At 49.1% G+C, this 19,969-nt stretch overlaps 1 protein-coding gene across 1 annotated transcript in view; it reads right to left on the minus strand.

Annotated features, from left to right (window-relative positions):
• The window catches only part of LOC137431031 (unconventional myosin-X), a 202,085-nt gene that overhangs the window by 61,923 nt on the left and 120,193 nt on the right, over positions 1-19,969 (minus strand). Inside the window, 4 exon segments of the mRNA XM_078781337.1 lie at positions 7,253-7,337; positions 7,597-7,610; positions 8,876-9,000; positions 9,197-9,331. Coding sequence (XP_078637463.1) covers positions 7,253-7,337; positions 7,597-7,610; positions 8,876-9,000; positions 9,197-9,331 — 359 coding nt within the window.

Below are 19,969 nucleotides of genomic sequence, written 5' to 3' on the forward strand. Positions count from 1 at the left end.
AAACACAAGGACACCAAGGACTTCCAGGACAGAAGTTGGTATTTCAAAAAAGTGGAATTGGGGTGAAATTAGCGGGGGTAGAAAAGATCAAGGTTTTGGATTGGGGAAGATAAGAGATGTAGTCCTTGAGCCAACCGGCCATATTTTGAAGTGAATGCTCCGGCGGGGGGAGTAATTCTCATTATGATTTTCCATTAGACCAATGTCTCAAGTGTCAGAAAAGGTGTGATGGACATCTGAGAACGGTAGCTTAGTGCCCGGATGGACGCCATCTTTGAAACCACCCAGCTCGAAAATGCCCATTTGGTGGGGTACATTGTTGCACGTGTATCTGGACTTCTATACTAGCTATCGATGTGCGGTTGATGACTAAATATACGTCCGATGTGTACCGTCTAAATAAAAAATAATATGAAGCATTTTGTTTTAGATTAATTATTATAAAAATCAATTATCGAAAAAAAATCATATATTTTTCAATATTTTATTATTAGACTTGTACTTTTTTTAGTGAAACAACACTGGTATGATTTTCCAAATTATGCATTGTGCTACACCGTTTATCTGTCTATAAAAATAACTCAAAAACTAAAACATATCATCCACCACGAGTTTACACAAAAAATATATGAAAAGGCATGCACTTTCCACAAACCGAAACTATGTCAGTTGGAATTTCCCGCCGATAATCAACCCACAGAACCCAGTGCCGAAAGTGACGTCAGTCTATTCTATATCTATATTCTATATTCTATATCTCAGTCTGAGATTTGTTGCGGTGACCTGATTAATTTCTGAGGGGGGGGTGGGGGGGGGGGGGGTGGGTGGCTTAAGAACTAAAAGTGAACATGTTAGATGGCGCCACATACAACTCTATTATAGAGTTGTATTGTGGCGCCATCTAACATGTTCACTGACTTGGATGAGTATGTCTATGTAAGCTGGCGAGCTTTTCGGATATCGGAGTAATCTAACGTCAGTCTTTTTGTTCTTTCAGCTGAGATGGCCGGTGTCGAGGCGAAACGGGCGAAGATTGAACCTGAGTCCGGAACGTGCATCCTGTGCAGCAAGAAGTCGCCACTCTCTGAACTAAGCAAGGCAGCGGGCAACAGTTCTTGGAAGACATTGTGTGACGCAGCCGCAGTTAGAAACTTTTATCCAATTCTAAAGCTAGTCCAAGAAGGCGCAGTTGAACTTCCTAATATTCCAATATTATACCATAGGGCTTGTAGATCAGACTTCACTCACAAAAACCACCTAGCTACTTTGACCAATGCAGCTAGAAGTTCTTCAGTTGATACTGGCGATGCGGTGCGACGGCGATCATCACGGGAAGAGACAGGATCAACTTCAACGGTCTACGATGATAAATGCATTTTTTGCCAGCGTGCTTCAAAATTCATAAAAGGCAGTCGTACCCGTGAAACAGTTGTCTTGGCTGTTGAACTTCGAGCAGATAAGACAATAAGAGATGCTGCGACAGCTCGCAATGATGAGAGAGTTTTGGCATTGACTACACGAGATATGGTTGCAGCTGAGGCTCACTACCACTTCTCCTGCTATAGAAACTACACACGGCCCCAAAAACCTCAAGTAGAAACTGACATTGAAGATAATATCGAGAAAAAAGAAATGATACGATGTATATTCAATTTCATTCGCACTGACTTGTTCTTGAACCCGAGGATTGTTCCAATAGTTGATGTTGCAACAGATATCCTGTCTTCAGATACATTTTCAGTTGATGTTCGTGACTCCATCAAGAAGAATCTGCAGCGCACATTACAAAGAGAGTTTGGAGAATCGCTCATCTTCTTCAATGTGAAACACCGTGTATACTTGATGCCCGATAATCTGACAAAGCGAGAGATTGCTGCAGAGTGCGTAAACCTGAAAGCAGAAGTGAAAGCATTTGAACGAACGGACGGTGAAAGTAACATTGTGCGTGCAGCTACTTCACTGCGACACCAGATCAAAGATGCTCATTACAATGAACGTTGGCCGCCTCAGCCAGCAGAACTCACTTCAGATTACGTGAAGATACCAGATTCTCTTCGTGTATTTCTGCATACTTTGATTTGCGGGAGTGGGGGTAGCTCTGCGCGTGCCGACACACTGGTATGGTCGATGGCTCAAGATATCATCAATGCTGTACACCGGGGTACCATCAGAACATCGAAGCATGTCCTACTTCCGTGGGTCATGAAAACGCTCACCGGTAATACAGAGGTCATCAGAATATTGAATCGACTCGGGCACGGATGTTCGTACACAGTTCTGGAAGAAATCGAGACAGCGCTATGCATAGACAAATTAGCAAGTGTGGAGAAAGATACAGTACCACTTCCGTCACATGTGCACCCTTCGGTCCCGACTGTATTAGCATTCGATAACATCGACAGGCTAGAGGAATCGCTGAGTGGTGGCGGAACATCGCATCGCGTCAACGGTATCATCGTCCAACCGAAGTCGCAGTCGTGTTTGCCGCCCCAACCTCCATCGGCAGTATCCAAAGCAGATAAGAAGCGATCTATCCCGTCATCCAGCGATTTAGTTCCAATATACAGCGGTGGGAAACGAGAGGGCCCACCTGCAATCAAGCCTGCAGATCTTTCTGACACTCTTGCAGGCGCAACATCCCTTGCGCAGCGCCGAAATCACGTATGGATTATGACTCGCATGCTGGAACCATGCGACCAGACAATCAGTTCGTGGACTGGTTTCAACATCATGACTAGAGATCGTGTTCAGGTGACGGAAGATGTAGTTGGCTACCTGCCGACTATAAACGCGCCTGCCACAGATATGGCAACAGTGCAAGAAATCCTCAGAGAAGCTCTGAACATCATGTCATCACTTCAGCTTGAGCGTATACCGGTGGTGCTAGACCAGGCACTATTTGCTAAGGCGACCGAAATAGCATGGAAAGATGTCGATCGATATGGAAGAATCGTGCTCATGATGGGGAACTTCCATACCATCTGTAACGTCATGTCGAGCATTGGGAAAATGTTTGGAGATGCAGGCCTTCGGGATGTAGCTGTTGAGTCAGGAGTAATCGCTGAAGGTTCCATCAACAGGGTTCTGGAAGGCAAGCAATACAACCGTGCTGTGCGACTCCACAAGTTGATGTACGAGGCACTAATGCGCATCATTTGGAAGGGCTTCCAGGTGTGGATAGAAAGCAATCATCCTGACAAGGAACCCCAGATTCGAAGCACTGACCTCAAAATTCACAGCATCAAGGAGGATGTTTGCCACGAGACTCTCGCTGCTGCTCTCGATGATGATTCATGTGTACAGAGCTTTGACATGTTCGCGAAATACCTACATTTTCTGCGAACCAAACATGGAGACCTGGCTCGCTTCTGGATGATGTATATTGATATGGTAGAGACCCTGCTGGGGTTGATTCGTGCGGATAGAGAAGGCGACTGGATGCTTCACTTGGCTTGTGTCAGAAGAGTGATCCTTTGGTGTTTCGCAATGAACAAGGTGAACTATGCTAGATAACTACCAGTGTACTATGCACAGATGACGCAACTCCACGAAACATGCCCCGAGTTGTACAGGCATTTCAATCAAGGCTACTTCTCCGTACAGCTTAGACCAGGGAATCCATTTGCCAGAATCGCTGTTGATCAGACAACAGAAGAAACAGTAAACAAAGATACGCAAACAGCTGGAGGAACACGAGGTTTTAGTCTTCGACAAGGGGCTGTGTCACGATACTATCTAACTGCAGAAAATCGGGCTACTGCACTGAGGCAACTACGAGAAACTATCCTTGTGAATGGCAGCGACACGTCTCACGCCAAGCACCCTGACTTGTCTACTTCTCACATCAAACGTGATGAGTCTGGCGTCACAGCTATCTGTGATCTACTGGAAAATGACTGGACCAATCCATTCGCCGATGATCCGTCATGTCTTCTCAGTATATCTACCGGAGCGGCTGCGAGGGAGGACGTTTCTAATGACCTACTCAACACCCTGCAAAAGGGGGAAGCGGCGTATCAAAGCTTCCAGAAACGTCTTGAAGAGGGAACAGGCTTTCATGGCACATTGAACAAGCTAAACTTGAAGACCTTTGGTAAGATCAAGCAGAAAGTTGTGAAGGGCACAAACAAGGAGATCGTCCTGAGAGCTGACAGACAACTGTTTGCCACCATGATACTCATCGCCAAGACAAGGAACCTCGACATGCAACTTGTCCTTTGTCACCCACTAGGGCCGTTACCATGGTCTTTGGCAAACGTTGATGGGTCAATGAAAAAAATGAACAAAGCTGCACTTGCGAAACACATGGAAGGTCTTGTGGAACCAGCCGAGAACGTTGACAAGCGAAGTGCAACAATAATTGATGCGATGGCTCTCATACAAAAGATGCATGGCGAGAACGACACGTTCGAAGAACTATCTGACCGCATCCTTGCTGCAGCGCTTCACGCTGGTCAAGGCAGTGAGCGCATCGATGTTGTCTTTGACACATACACAGAAGAATCCATCAAAGCAGCTGAGCGTGTGAACCGCGGTTCAAATGAAGGCATCAGTTTCAGCGAGATCAGACCCGCACACAAAATCATGAACTGGCGGCGTCTCCTTGCTCGCAGCCAGACAAAGGAGAAACTGGTTGTGTTTCTGGCGGAGTCGTGGAAACATGAAACAAATCGCGAAAAGCTAGGCAACAGAACACTGTATGTCACCTGTGGTGAAAAATGTCTGGTACTGACCCGCGATAGGTGGAAGTTGGTGCAAGCACTCGAATGTAGCCACGAGGAAGCAGACACGCGTATGTTTCTCCACGCAAAGCACGCCGCTACCCACTACAAGACGATCATCTTAGTGGCAGATGACACCGACGTTCTGATCATCAGTCTTCATCTCAGCAGAACCATCGATAGTCAGCTCTTCATCAGACGAGGAACAAAGGTTCGAGTCAGAATGATCGACGTTGGAAAGTTGGCTGCGGTATTGGGGTCTGGAGTTTGCAGTGCATTGCCAGGGCTTCATGCATGGAGCGGGTGTGACACTGTGAGTGCTCTGGCTAGCCAAGGAAAGATAAAGGCTTTGAAGCTTGTGCAAGCGAATGAGCTGTATCTTCAAGCATTCACAGATCTGGGATCTTCGTGGAATGTACCAACAGACGTCTTCAATAGCATTCAGGCCTTCACGTGTCAGCTGTACGCCAAGAACACGAAGATCGTCGGTGTTAATTCGCTCCGTTATCACATGTTCTGTGCAAAGAAGGGCCAGATCGAATCTGGACAATTGCCGCCTTGTGAAGACTCCTTGATGCAGCATACGCTTAGGGCCAACTATCAGGCGGCTATCTGGCGACGCAGCCTTGAAAACCTACCAGACGTCCCAACACCATCAGCAGGACATGGTTGGGAACTCGATGATGGCGGTTCGCTCACAATCCGATGGATGGCGGGTCTACCAGCTCCAGATGTCGTCTTGAATCTCATCTCATGCACATGCAGAAGGACGTGTCGACCGTCAGATTGCTCCTGCATACTGAATGGGTTGAAGTGCACTGTTGTGTGTAAGCTGCAGGGATGCTCCAACATGGTGCAGGATGATGCTATCGTGGCTCAGGATGCCAATGACTCTGATGAAATCCAAGATGGCCACCAAAGTGCAGATTTCCTATGTAACAATTTCCGCCTGCTTATTAGATATCGTATGGTGTTAAAATCCTCTCCGTACGACATTCCTAACTTGCGTTATCGTCAGAATAGATAATGCCAGCGGCGGCCTAAGTCATTTTATGCCTCTTTACATTTATTTGTTGTAAACTCGTGGTGGATGATATGTTTTAGTTTTTGAGTTATTTTTATAGACAGATAAACGGTGTAGCACAATGCATAATTTGGAAAATCATACCAGTGTTGTTTCACTAAAAAAAGTACAAGTCTAATAATAAAATATTGAAAAATATATGATTTTTTTTCGATAATTCATTTTTATAATAATTAATCTAAAACAAAATGCTTCATATTATTTTTTATTTAGACGGTACACATCGGACGTATATTTAGTCGTCAACCGCACATCGATAGCTAGTATAGAAGTCCAGATACACGTGCAACAATGTACCCCACCAAATGGGCATTTTCGAGCTGGGTGGTTTCAAAGATGGCGTCCATCCGGGCACTAAGCTACCGTTCTCAGATGTCCATCACACCTTTTCTGACACTTGAGACATTGGTCTAATGGAAAATCATAATGAGAATTACTCCCCCCGCCGGAGCATTACTTTTGGTCTGGCTCAAGGACTAATGGTGGTGAACAGCCGTTTTAAAGACCTGGAGGGAGGAGTGGGATTGAAGAGAGTGAGGGAGTTTGTTCCAGAGGTGGGAGAAAAGAGGAATGAAGGAGTGAAGGTGAGCAGAGAGTCTTGATTTTGGCAGTTTGACCATAAGAGGGTTGCAGGCAGATCTTGTGCGACCTGTAGGAATATTTGCGGGACAGAGCCCAGAGAGAGCTGGGGGGGCAAGGCCAGAGAGGAGTCGGTAGAAGATGGAAAGACCACCAACCTGCCTGCGGTGAGTGAGTGAGAGGCCCTTGGAGTTAGCTTCATCGCGGGAGATTCCAATGATTCTGAATGCTTTGGTTTCAACAGCGTGAAGACGAGCTAGGTGTGAGGCAGGAGCACCAGCCCAGAGGGGAGAGCAGTATTCCATTGAGCTGCAGATGAAAGCCTTGTATGTGGTGAGGAGCTCAGGTGTGCCAAGGAAGGACTTCGCACGACGGAGGATGCCCAGTCGGCGACTGGCTTTGGAGGCCAGATTTGAAATGTGGTTTTCCCAGGAAAGATCATGGCAGATAGTGAGACCCAAAAGCTTGAGTGACAGAACTTCTTGGAGAGGATTATTCAGAAAGTGGATGGGAGGGTTGTCCAGTCGGTCTTTTCGGAGAGACATCGTAAGAGTGTGACATTTGTCAGGATTGAAAGACATGTTCCACTTGTTTGCCCAGTCTGTGATTTTGTCCAGGTCTGCAGAGAGTGAGGAGGCAGCAGACTGCCGATCTGAGGGATGAAGAATGGAGCAACAGAGAGTAGCGTCATCAGCAAAGAGATACAGAGGATTTTCAAGAGAGTCAGAGAGATCATTGATGAAGACCAAAAAAAGCACAGGGCCCAGAACACTGCCTTGTGGAACAGAAAAGAAAAGACCAGAAAAAGGAACACTGTTGCATCATTACCTGGGTGTGGCTGTCCATATGAAGTGTCGGCATATCATACCTTTCATAGTGCTGTCGGCTCCGGCCGTGAGAGCATAAAAAATATGGAAATTCCTCTCTCCAGGGTTGTGCCTCACCACGCGATTCTACAAGTGGGGATATCATTGAGCGTTATCCCTGCGGTATCCCATGATGACTCCCCAAAGATGGAAAATTATTTCCCACAGCCAACTTGATGCAGAAGGTGATACAAGTAATTTATTTGCACTAATCATATTACATTCAAGCCAAATTTATGTTTCACCAAATAACATGACTCGAGACCAAGAGACACGTCACATTCTGACTAGCTTTCTGCAGCTTGAAACTTTCTTAACCAATTTGAATAAGAGGCACAAAGCTCACCTTTTCAAGAAGGTCTGGACCATCAGATGATGGTGGTGTAAAGGATAGCGCACGTTTTGCTCAATTCACACATCGAGCCAACAGACAGGAGGTTAGGTTAGTTGGAATATCACATTATTGGGAAAAATGCCAGAAAAGGCCCCTTTATATAAGGGTACGTGCCATGTGGAAAAGTATAGAAAAGAAGGGACATTTCATAGCTTGTAGAAAATGTCAAACAATACAAAATGAGGGACATTCAGAAAATCTCGTGTGAATGCTGAACTACCCTTGTGTTCTTAGGAGGAACCAAGTGATGCTCTAGGAAAGTTCATGTAAAGGAGCGCCCACAATCTGGCAAATAAAATACATTTACTTCTTCATGTAACTGTATGAATCAAATTGGCGCCCCTTTATATGAACTTTTCTAGAGCATTACTCTTTAGTGTTTACCTGTCTGTGCATTCAACCGGCCAATAGGTCTAAATAATTAGACCTATTGGCCGATATATATTCCAAGTTTCAGATAGTTTCAATGTATATCCTTTGAGATACGAGTGCCAACACATTTTGGGAGGATGATGGACGGACAGACAGACAGACACCAACGTGAATTTGAGGGTTTTCTTCATAAAACGCGGAAACAAACGTTGGTGAAATTTGGAACATACTAGCAAAGGTACCCGCCCTACGGGCGGGGCTTCAATTGAGAGGCCCAAATGAAAAGGCAAAATATCAGAAATTGAAGGCTTTTTTTATTTTAAACGATTCATATAAACATCCGTTAAATCATATCACACGCAAATCATCAAAATCTAAACAGTATTTGTAGAATTTCATTAAAAGCCACATCACTGTTCATATCAGTAAATATTATTCCATCGTGTTTGGAAAAACTGGAAAATTGGAAAATTGGAAAAACAATATAGCCTATTTTACTCCAGGGGGTCCCAGGATTATCCACCCAAAATTTCGTTGCGATCGGTTCAGCCGCTTTTGCGGTACCTGGGAACAGACGGACGGACAGATGGACAGACATTTGGTGGATTACAGTAAGATTACCTCGATGTACAAAGTATTTACTTCTGAAATTTGCAGCCGATTTCGTCCAGTAGAAGCCGAGAAACGTATTTTCAGTCCCTATGTTAAAGCTGCATACAGAGAAACGATCCCATATATAAGGGAGGGGCGCTTTGCATCTCCCTTGATTGGAACAAGCAGTGTTAACAACCTGAGTTTAAGACAACTGTGGAAAGTCTTCAAGTCATGCACATTTTCTCAATGACCATAGTGAGGATACAGTCCACGATTCGCCCGCCCTGAATTGTGCCTTGCTCCGACATGTTCAGCTGGATAAACTTGCCGAAGCGGCTGGAGTTGTGGTTGTGTACCGTCCGTGCGTTTCCAAATGCCTCCATGATTGGGCTGTACACGCAACGTGTGGGCAGATATCAGGAAGTACAATTGGACGGGCATGAGACTAAGGATAATTAAGCTCAACAATTTTGGTATCATTGACCAAAAATTAGGTGAACGAAAGGATATTCAATATAAACCAACGGTGGTGGTGCACATTAAAAAGGACAACCCGAGAACAAATTCGGATAAATAGATGGCTAACCTGCTCTCCAAAATGGCCGTCTCAACGCACGTGTTCTCTCCTTGATGGCAGTGCATGGCCGCTCTGTGGCTCCTCGCAGACAGGAACTTCAGGATGAGTTTGGTGCTCTCCGTCTTTCCCGCCCCACTCTCTCCACTGCATAACAGACTCTTTGCATGTTAGTATTCAGCTCGGAGGGCGGTCAGGTAATCTTTGAAAGAAGATTCCAATCAGTACTATTACTTATTTTAATGGCCTATTTATTCCCACCTTCTTGTGGGGTTGGCAAGGGAACACCTCTTCCACTAACCGTCTGGCCAGGCCTGATGTTCCACTAAAGGTGGCAGGAATTTGTACCTTGTTCAGGATTCTGCTGATAACTCACCTACTCATCGTATGAAGATAACGTATGATGAAGGAGCTGTGGCTCCCACGTCGATCGAAAGAATGGACGCGACAAAAAGCTTGAATTCATCTGAGCTGCTTTATTCGAATCAAACACTCAGGCACTCTGGGAAAAACGTTTTACGGTCAGCAATATATATCTATTCCGCCAGGGGGTTTGCCCAGGCCTGGCGCCAGGGGGCGTGGCCCCGCGTCCCGGCTGCGGCCTGGCAAGTTGAGGGCGAGCCTGCCCGGGCGTCCCGACCGAGGCCTGGCAAGTCGAGCGCGGGCCTGCCCGGGCGTCCTGGACGAGCCCGGCCTGGTGATCGCTCCGCGTCCTTGATAGGTGCAAGGCGATTGTGTAACCCCAGCGGCAGCCGCTACACACGTCCCCCCAGAATCGACTTGCACCGGCAGGGTCAACTTGAGGGGGGTCCTGATGACCCGGCCGAAGCGACCCCTGGCGGGTCGTGGGAGGGGGTCCGGTGAGGTGGTGGGCGGTCGAGTGGGGGGCACCGTGGACGGGGGGCGGCCTCGCCGCGGCGGGAGGGCCACCCGTGGTGGGTGGTCGACGTCCACGTGCGCCGGCTTGAGGCGGTCCACTGCAATCCGGTCTGACCTGCCGCCGATGTCGATGACGAACGACTTGTCGTCCCGTCGCAGCACCCGGAAGGGCCCGTCGTACGGCGGCTGGAGTGGCCGCCGATGTGCGTCGTGACGCACAAAAACATACTCCGCGGTGCGGAGTGCTGGGGGGACGTAGGACTGGGGGTCACCGTGGTGGGATGTCGGCACGGGGGCAAACCGTCGGGCGGCCTCCTGGAGGTCCGAGCGCTGGCGAGCTGCGGACCAGGGGCTGGTAGCGTCGGGCACGAATTCGCCCGGGACGCGTAGCACCTGGCCATAGACCAGCTCGGCGGTGGATGCCTGGAGGTCCTCCTTGGGGGCCGTGCGAAGGCCCAAAAGGACCCACGGCAGCCGGTCGGCCCAACCGCCGTCTTGAAGGCCGGCCATGAGCGCGGCCTTCATGGAGCGGTGGAATCGCTCGCACAACCCATTTGCTTGGGGGTGGTAGGCCGTAGTACGGTGGAGCTTGACCCCCAGGTTGCGGGCGACCGCGCCCCACAGCTCGGAGGTGAACTGTGGTCCGCGGTCTGACGAGATGTCCGCCGGTGCGCCGAAGCGGGCGACCCAGGTGGCGATGAAGGCCTGCGCCACGTCGGCGGTGGTGGTGGAGACGAGGGGAACGGCCTCCGGCCACCTGGTGGTCCTGTCCACCATGGTGAGCAGGTGTGTGAACCCTCGTGATGGGGGAAGGGGGCCCACCAGATCCACGTTGACGTGGTCGAAACGTCGTTCGGGCACGGTGAAAGGTGCCAGCGGGGCCTGGGTGTGTCGGTGGACCTTGGCCCGTTGGCAGGCGGTGCAGGCGCTGGTCCAATCGCGGACGTCCCGACGAAGGCCGTGCCAGACGAAACGCGCCGACACCAGCTTCTGGGAAGCTTTCCGGCCCGGGTGGGAAAGGCCGTGGAGGGAGGCGAAGATGCGGCGTTGCCAGGTGACGGGCACGATGGGGCGAGGCCGGCCTTGGGAGACGTCGCAGAGCAGGACAGTGTCCGCGCAGGGGATGTCGGCCAGGCGGAGGCCCGTGTCCGCCGCCCGGAGGGCTTGCACCGTGGTGTCGGTGGTTTGGTCCGCCGCCATAAGCGCAAAATCCACGCCCAGGTGGACCGCGTTCGCGCTGGCCCGGGAAAGACAGTCGGCCACGGCGTTGTTTTTGCCGGCGACGTGCCGGATGTCCGTGGTAAACTCCGACACGGCGGAGAGGTGGCGCTGTTGGCGGGCCGACCATGGCTCCGTGACCTTGGCCATTGCGTAAACCAACGGCTTGTGGTCGACGAACGCCGTGAAAGGTCGGCCCTCCAGGAGGTGGCGGAAATGGCGGACGGCCAGGTGTAGACCGAGGAGCTCCCGGTCAAACGTGCTGTATTTGAGCTCGTTCGGCCGGAGCTGCCGGCTGAAAAAAGCGAGTGGCTGCCAAACCCCGTTCACCCATTGCTCATGTACGGCGCCCACCGCGTAGTCAGAGGCATCCGTGGTGAGGGCGATGGGAGCGTTGAGCACCGGGTGAGCGAGCAGTGTTGCGTCGGCGAGGGCCCGCTTTGAGCTTTGGAAGGCCGCATCCATTGCTGCGGACCAGGCGATGTCGTGCTTGGCCGGCTTGCCCCGGAGGGCTTCGTAGAGGGGCCGCATGAGTTGAGCAGCGCGGGGCACGAAGCGGTGATAAAAATTCACCATTCCCAGGAATTCCTGCAGGGCCTTTATGGTGCGGGGACGCGGGAAAGTGGTGATGGCCTCGACCTTGGTTGGCAGCGGCACAGCCCCGTTCTTGGTGATGTGGTGGCCCAAAAAATCAACGGCCGTCGTGCCGAAGTGGCATTTGGCCGGGTTGACGATGAGGCCGTGCTCGCTGAGGCGCCCGAACAGTGTTCGGAGGTGGAGGAGGTGCTCGGCCCGGGACGTGCTGGCGACGAGGATGTCGTCCAGGTAAACGAAAAGGAACGGCAGGTCACGCAGCACGCCGTCCATCAAGCGCTGGAACGCCTGAGCCGCGTTCTTGAGACCAAACGGCATCCGCAAGAACTCGAATAAGCCGAACGGCGTGATGACTGCCGTTTTAGGGACGTCGGCCGCCCTGACAGGTACCTGGTGATATCCCCGTATGAGATCAATTTTCGAAAAAATGACCCGTCCCGCCAGACGGGCGGAGAAGTCTTGGATATGCGGGATCGGGTACCTGTCGGGTGTTGTAGCGTCATTAAGACGGCGGTAGTCGCCACACGGGCGCCATCCACCCCCCGGCTTTGGCACGATGTGCAGTGGCGAGGCCCACGCGCTATCGGAGCGCCGCACGATGCCGAGGTGCTCCAACGCGTCGAATTCGGCCTTCGCAACGGCAAGCTTGGCTGGGTCGAGGCGGCGGGCCCTGGCGTAGACCGGCGGGCCCGTGGTTGGTATGTGGTGCTCGATCCCATGCCGTACTGCGACGGCCGAAAACGTCGGCCGCGTGAGGGCCGGGAACTCCGCGAGCAGGCGAGCAAACTCGTTCGCCGCCGGGACGGTGCATGCCAGCTCGGTCGGCGCGGAGCTGCTTAATGTGCATACCAGGGAGCTGAAGGTTTCAGCGTTGATTAAACGACGCCGTTGGACGTCCACCAGCAGTCCGTGTGCGCAGAGGAAGTCGGCGCCTAGCAGAGCCATGGGCACGTTGGCGGTTACAAACGTCCAAGCAAAGCGTTGGCCGCCGAAGCAGAGGGTGACGTTGCGCGGGCCGAAGGTGCGGATAGTCGATCCGTTGGCCGCAACCAAGGAGGGGCCGCAAACCGCGGATTGCCTGTCCTGGTCAGAGGCGGGCATGACGCTCAGTTGGGCGCCGGTGTCGCACAGGAAGCGCCGTCCGGACGCTTTGTCCGTGATGAACAGTAAGTTGCCCGTGTGACTGTGGCCGGCGCTCATGGCAGGTAATGAACGCCGGCCTGGCCGTTTCCCGACCCGCCGAAGGTGCACGGGGGTCGGCATGTCCGGGCCTTCTGTCCGAACCTGGCATGATAGGAACACCACGCTTGGTCGGGTGGAGGCTTCGGACGTCGTGCTGGACGTGGTCGGCTCGGTATAGCGGCCGCCAATTGCGTCGGCAGTTCGGCCGTCGAACGCGCCGGGTGCTCGGGCGCCATGGATGGTGCATCAGGCGGCGGCGGGTCCCATGTCGCCGCTGCGATGCGCTGTCCCGCGGCGGAGATTTTGTCGGCTTCTCTGGCAAGGGCCCGGGGATCTGTGATCGTCGTGCTTGCCAGGGCGAGGCGTACCGGGTTAGGCAGCTGACGGAGGAACAGCTCCCGGAACAGGAATGCCGGAGAGTGCTCGCCGAGCAGCGAAAGCATGTAGTCCATTCGCTCGGAAGGGCGCGTGTCGCCGAGCTCGGGCAAATCGAGCAGGCGCCGTGCGCGTTCCGCCGCTGGGAGGGCGAAAGCATCGAGTAGAAGCTTCTTAATCGCGCCGTATTTGTCAGCAGCCGGCGGGTGCTCGAGGAGGCTCAAGGCGCGGGCCGCGGTGGCGGAACCAAGCGCCGCCACAACATGGTGGAAGCGGGTGTCGTCCGCGGTGATGCCTCGCAGGGCGAACTGAGAGTCCGCCTGAGCGAACCAAACAGCCGCGTGAGCCTCCCAGAAGGTAGGCAGTTTAAGCGTCACTGCCGTGTCCATGTCGGTAGGTCACCAATGAAGGAGCTGTGGCTCCCACGTCGATCGAAAGAATGGACGCGACAAAAAGCTTGAATTCATCTGAGCTGCTTTATTCGAATCAAACACTCAGGCACTCTGGGAAAAACGTTTTACGGTCAGCAATATATATCTATTCCGCCAGGGGGTTTGCCCAGGCCTGGCGCCAGGGGGCGTGGCCCCGCGTCCCGGCTGCGGCCTGGCAAGTTGAGGGCGAGCCTGCCCGGGCGTCCCGACCGAGGCCTGGCAAGTCGAGCGCGGGCCTGCCCGGGCGTCCTGGACGAGCCCGGCCTGGTGATCGCTCCGCGTCCTTGATAGGTGCAAGGCGATTGTGTAACCCCAGCGGCAGCCGCTACAATGATGTCTTAAATCGACAAACTAATGCTACCAGATGGGACGCCAAGTTTAATGTCCATCTCAGGGACGGCACACTTTGTGATGCAACGTCCTGCATGCAAAGCACCAATCGGACCGTTTATCGTCGGGTCAGGAATCAAACAAAGACGAGACAGCTCAAAGGCAAGTGCGGCATTGACTTAATGTGATCACTTAGAGTATTCATCATTGGCAATATTAGTACACTAGTATAAAATCCCGTCAAAATGAAGGGTTGGAACAGTTTATTCGACGGTGCAGCCTCGTGGGTGTGCCAAAGTCTGAAGCCTCGGCCTAGTGTCAGATGTGCTTATATCTTCTTTATTTAAAGAGTATCATACTTTATTTGTTAGACATTTACTCTGTGCATGTTTCACACCACGTACAGCAAATTGTATTTATTGTTTTTTTTTTTTTAAAGGCTTCTGTACACCGCCCTTGAGGCTTGGTTTGCAAGCCACCATCTACAATTTCAATCGAAGAGACATAAATTTATTCTTTTATGAAAAATGTTTTTCGAGTTTTTTTTTATCCACAGAAATAGACCGTAGTGAACACACATTCATGTTAAAGTATTGGCCTTTCACCCTACTCTTATGAAAGGGGGACATACATCTGCACAAACACACAAACTGACATTGTGTTTCATATGGTAGATATTACCAGAGCAAAGTCGATGGCGTGCCAACATAAATCCTCATGCTTCCCACCTAAAGGAAGATTGAAAGATGGCGAAAGGTTCCACCAGGAATGACCCAATATCAAATTTTGATTTGAAAAATTTCCCATCTTGACAAGTGACCCTAAGTCCTCACCCGCTGGGGCATGAACTGGGAGTCAAATAAAAAAAAATCGTTACATATTTCATGCGTCCTCCAATGTCGATTGCATTTTCAAAGTTTAATTGTAAAATATTTTGAAATGCGCCCGTAATTGAATTTTTTGGTATTTGACCTTTTGACCGCACGCCACGGGGCAGGGCCAAAATGACACTGCTCTCACACCTTTTTGTCACGTGGTAATTATAACTACCAAGTTTGGTGAATTTCTGCACAACCATTTAGGACATAATGTGACGGACAGAGCTGCTTACAATGTACCCCCTTTTTGGGGGGGGGGGGGGGAGGGTTTCACAAAAACTTGGGGTACATTTAGGGGTTACCAGGTTATCTGAGAAATAGTGTACTGAGGCTTGAGCTAAATTGTCTGGGTACAATTACGAACCAGACCACAAACTGCTATCTTGGTGTTTCACAGGCAGGGCAATGCATTAATGGGCGCGGTGTCGGTCGAACGGGATGTTAATCCGGAGGACGTGCCTGCCAGCATTGTTTACTGGTGGATGTTAGACATCCTACCGAGTTTTATCATGGGCAACGAGTACAAGACTCATCATGGGCATCATGGCCACCATGACCAACTTTATAAATCCTGCCAAAAATATTACTGCTCAGAAAGCAATGGCAAACCAGCTCGTGCATTTCCTTGCCCACACAGTTGCTTCGTCAGTGTAGTGTCAAATGGGTATGGGATTAGCCCAATAATAATAAAATAATTATTTATATTTGATGAATGACCATATTCCCACCTTCTTGAGGGTTGGTGGAGGAACGTTTTTGGATCAAGTCTTTCACGAACTGGCTGGCCTAACCTGATGTTCGACAAAGTAAGTTCCAGCAGGAATTTGTAAAATTTTTCAGTGTGGGGATAACTCGCCCACTCTTAGCCAAGGAGACCGTGACATTGATAACATCCGCCAACCAATTCCATGTGTTACTCTTAGCCAAGGAGACCGTGACATTGATAACATCCGCCAACCAATTCCATGAACCGAGATGCCCAGTTTAATGTCCATCCGAGGCACGGTGCAAACATTGATGCCTCGGCCTGACTGTGAAACACCACGATGGCAGTTTATAGCTGGGCCAAGATTCAAACCCAGGCTAGACAGGCCCGATTCAATTGTGCTTACATCTACAGTCACGTGAAAAAGTAAGTACACCCCATGTAAAGTTTTGACTTTTTCAACATATTTCAACATACAGCTATTTGATCTTCATTTCAACAAGTGAATCCTCTTGGATTGCGCTGAGGTTCGGGCATGGAATTTCTAGGAGGAAGTATAATTTGTATGCAATGAAAGTACATGTAATATGGGATCGAGTAAGATCGAGTAAGCTTCACCAGTGCGCGTGCGCGAATTTACGTCACGTCGGCAGCGAGAAGGCGTTCCCCAACACGAACCAATCAGGAACTGCCATGCCCACTTATATGATCTCAGAATTCCTGTGACAGGAATTAGCGTTACACTGGCTGGAAGTCATTCGCTAGAGGCGCTTCCTCAGCGCCAATCACCAGTGCGCGTGCGCGAATTTACGTCACGTCGGCAGCGAGAAGGCGTTCCCCAACACGAACCAATCAGGAACTGCCACGCCCACTTATATGATCTCAGAATTCCTGTGACAGGAATTAGCGTTACACTGGCTGGAAGTCAATCGCTAGAGGCGCTTCCTCAGCGCCAATAATATTGATAGACAAAGGTGATATAATATAACAAATATCATGAAACATTTACATTTTGTAGTCCATTGTATAATTTAAATAAACATAAATGCAAATTTCACATGTGGAAAAAGTAAGTACACCCCTACATTTATCACTACTTCAAATACCTAAAATTAGAATCAGGTGCACCAGCTCAGGTGCAAATGATTAGAACATCGTTAGAGAGGATCTTGGAGGAACCTGTCTTATTTAAACCTCAGACATTTAGTTTGGTTTGCTCTTTGTTGTTGAAGTGTGCGGCGTCACCATGCCAAGATGAAAAGAGCTCTCTGAGGCCTTCAGAAAGAAGGTTATAGATGCCTACGAGTCTGGGAAGGGATTTAAAAAGATCTCCAAACAATTTGAAATCAATCATTCGACTGTCCGGAAGATCATCTACAAGTGGAGAAGATTCCAAACAACTGCCAACTTGTTCAGGCCAGGCCGCCCCAGCAAGTTCAGCCGGAGAGCAGACCGCAAGATGCTGAAAGAAGTCTCTAAAAACGCCAGAATGTCATCACGGGACCTACAGGTAGCTCTTGCCACTGTTGATGTCAAAGTGCACGAGTCTACCATCAGAAAGAGGCTGCACAAATTTGATCTACATGGGAGGTGTGCCAGGAGGAAACCTTTGCTGTCCAGATAGAACATCAGGGCAAGACTAAAGTTTGCCAATGAACACCTAGGCAAAGACCAGCACTTCTGGAACAATGTGCTCTGGACAGATGAGTCAAAGGTAGAGCTATTTGGCCACAGTACCAGAAGACATGTTTGGCCAAAACCAAAGACAGCATTTGACCACAAGAACCTGATACCAACTGTAAAGCATGGTGGTGGAAATATTATGGTTTGGGGCAGCTTTGCTGCATCAGGGCCTGGGCAGCTCACCATCATAGAATCCACGATGAATTCTTCATTGTACCAGAGGGTGCTTGAGGATAATGTGAGGCCATCTGTCAGAAAGTTGAAACTCAACCGAAGGTGGACCTTGCAACATGACAATGACCCTAAACATACCAGTAAATCCACCAAGGAATGGCTGAAAAGAAAGAAATGGAGGGTTCTGGAATGGCCAAGTCAAAGCCCGGATCTAAATCCCATCGAGATGTTGTGGGGGGATTTGAAACGAGCAGTGCATGCAAGAAACCCCTCAAACATCGCACAGCTGAAAGAATTCTGCATGGAGTAGTGGGCAAAAATTTCTCCCAGTCAATGTCAGAGACTGATAGACAGGTATAAGAAACACCTACAAGAGGTTGTTTCTGCCAAAGGGGGCAATACCACCTATTAGAGCCAAGGGTGTACTTACTTTTTCCACATGCGAAATTTGCATTTATGTTTATTTAAATTATACAATGGACTACAAAATGTAAATGTGTCATGATATTTGTTATATAAAATCACCATTATCTTTCAATATTGTTGAAATGAGGATCAAATAGCTGTATGTTGAAATATGTTGAAAAAGTCAAAACTTTACATGGGGTGTACTTACTTTTTCACGTGACTGTATAATATCCTGCCAGCAGTTAATTATAATCCATCCTATTATAATGTAGAGTACCAGCAGAGTGGGCAATTGTGCATGGAATCGTCTTGAGCGTTGGCCTTAAATGACCGTGAGAATTGCCTGTTCCATTGGTTCTCAAGTTCACCTAAGGAGATATGATTGACAAAGCAGATCCAGTTATCCTCTTCCGATAATGTCCTGGCTGTTGTTGAATAGCGACGAGTTATTCTGTCTTAATACGCCTGTAAAATGGATATTACATTATTACAGCTCAAACAAACACGCCTCGTCACTGATAAAGCAGCTGCTGTTGTTTCCCCTTTCACCAACCTTGAGAAAAATTTGCCACTTCCAGCACCTGGAGCATGTCCCTCAACACTTTCCGGTGCAACGCTTTCATCCCATCTCTTTCTGGGGAGCATTCTGATGCAATCTGCCTCTTGCGCCTCATGGTCACTTTGTCAGAAGTTTAATCTCCGGGGCTGTGAGGCCTTGCCAACAGCTGCAGTCTATCCTGAGCTCCTGTGTGTCTCGAAGCCAAAAGCTTTAGTGAAGCCTTCACTGTGAACGGCTTATTTGTTAAGAATTCCCAGTTTATTTTGCCATTTAGGCATTATTCCCTATGAATGTTCTTGTCTGGTCTTGTCTTGTCAAGAGCTGGTCTCATCAAAAAATCAAACTTTCTGAATGGTTAATACCAAATGAGGATTCTCACAGTACTAAGAAAAATATTACTAACTAGAGAGTACAGAGAACACCTTAGCCCACGCAGTCTTGATAAAAAAAAATGACATGGGTGGGGTCTCTGCGAGCAGCAAATTTGATTGGTCAAGATGATGTAAATACCGTAATATTTTGTCCAAGCACAATACTGATAAAAACGGAAGTTGTGAAAGTGCCAACAAGGCAATTTGTGTTCTAAAATGTTCAAATATATAATTAAATTGGAATTAAATAAAGATTTTAAAGGTTGAAAAAAAAATCTTATGGAGTATATCGCCGTTGATGAAACATCTTTTACACCACCTTATTTAACACATTACATTAGTTATCTGTGCTTGTTATTTGTGTCCTTTATGACATCCTTAAAAACAGCAAGTTTCCTCTTTGGAATGAATTTCAATTTTTTGACAGCGAGACAATGTCAATGACAAAAAATGACAAAATGACAAAAATGACCAAAAACAAACAAACAAAAAAAGACAAAAAAAATCGCGCTCTGCAACTCTTTCACACGCTATCTCTATTCTCTTCACCCTCTCTTTTTCTGAAGGTCATCTGCCATCAGTTTGGAAATCAGCCAACATTACCACTTTACACAAAAAAGGTGCAAAAACATATCCTTGCAACGACAGACCAATCAGCCTGCTCCCAATTATCAGCAAAGTCATGGAATCCATCATTGCTTCAGATATCAAATCATTCCTCTTCTCGAATGGCTTGATCTCTGATCATCAATTTGGATTCAGAACAGGTCACTCAACTCTGGACATGCTGCTTCTGCTGTCTCAACAATGGATGGAGGTCCTCAATGCCAAACAGGAAATTAGAGCTGTCTCCCTCGACATATCACGTGCCTTCGATACAGGCTGGCATCGAGCTCTGCTCACCAAACTCTCCTCCTTTGGTATCCATGGTAATCTCCACGCATGGCTGGCGGACTTCCTCTCTAGTCGTAGTCAACGTCTGGCCCTGAATGGGTTT

This window comes from Myxine glutinosa, chromosome 7 (assembly GCF_964187855.1).
Source record: "Myxine glutinosa chromosome 7, kmMyxGlut1.1, whole genome shotgun sequence".
NCBI classification, from domain to species: Eukaryota; Metazoa; Chordata; class Myxini; order Myxiniformes; family Myxinidae; genus Myxine; species Myxine glutinosa.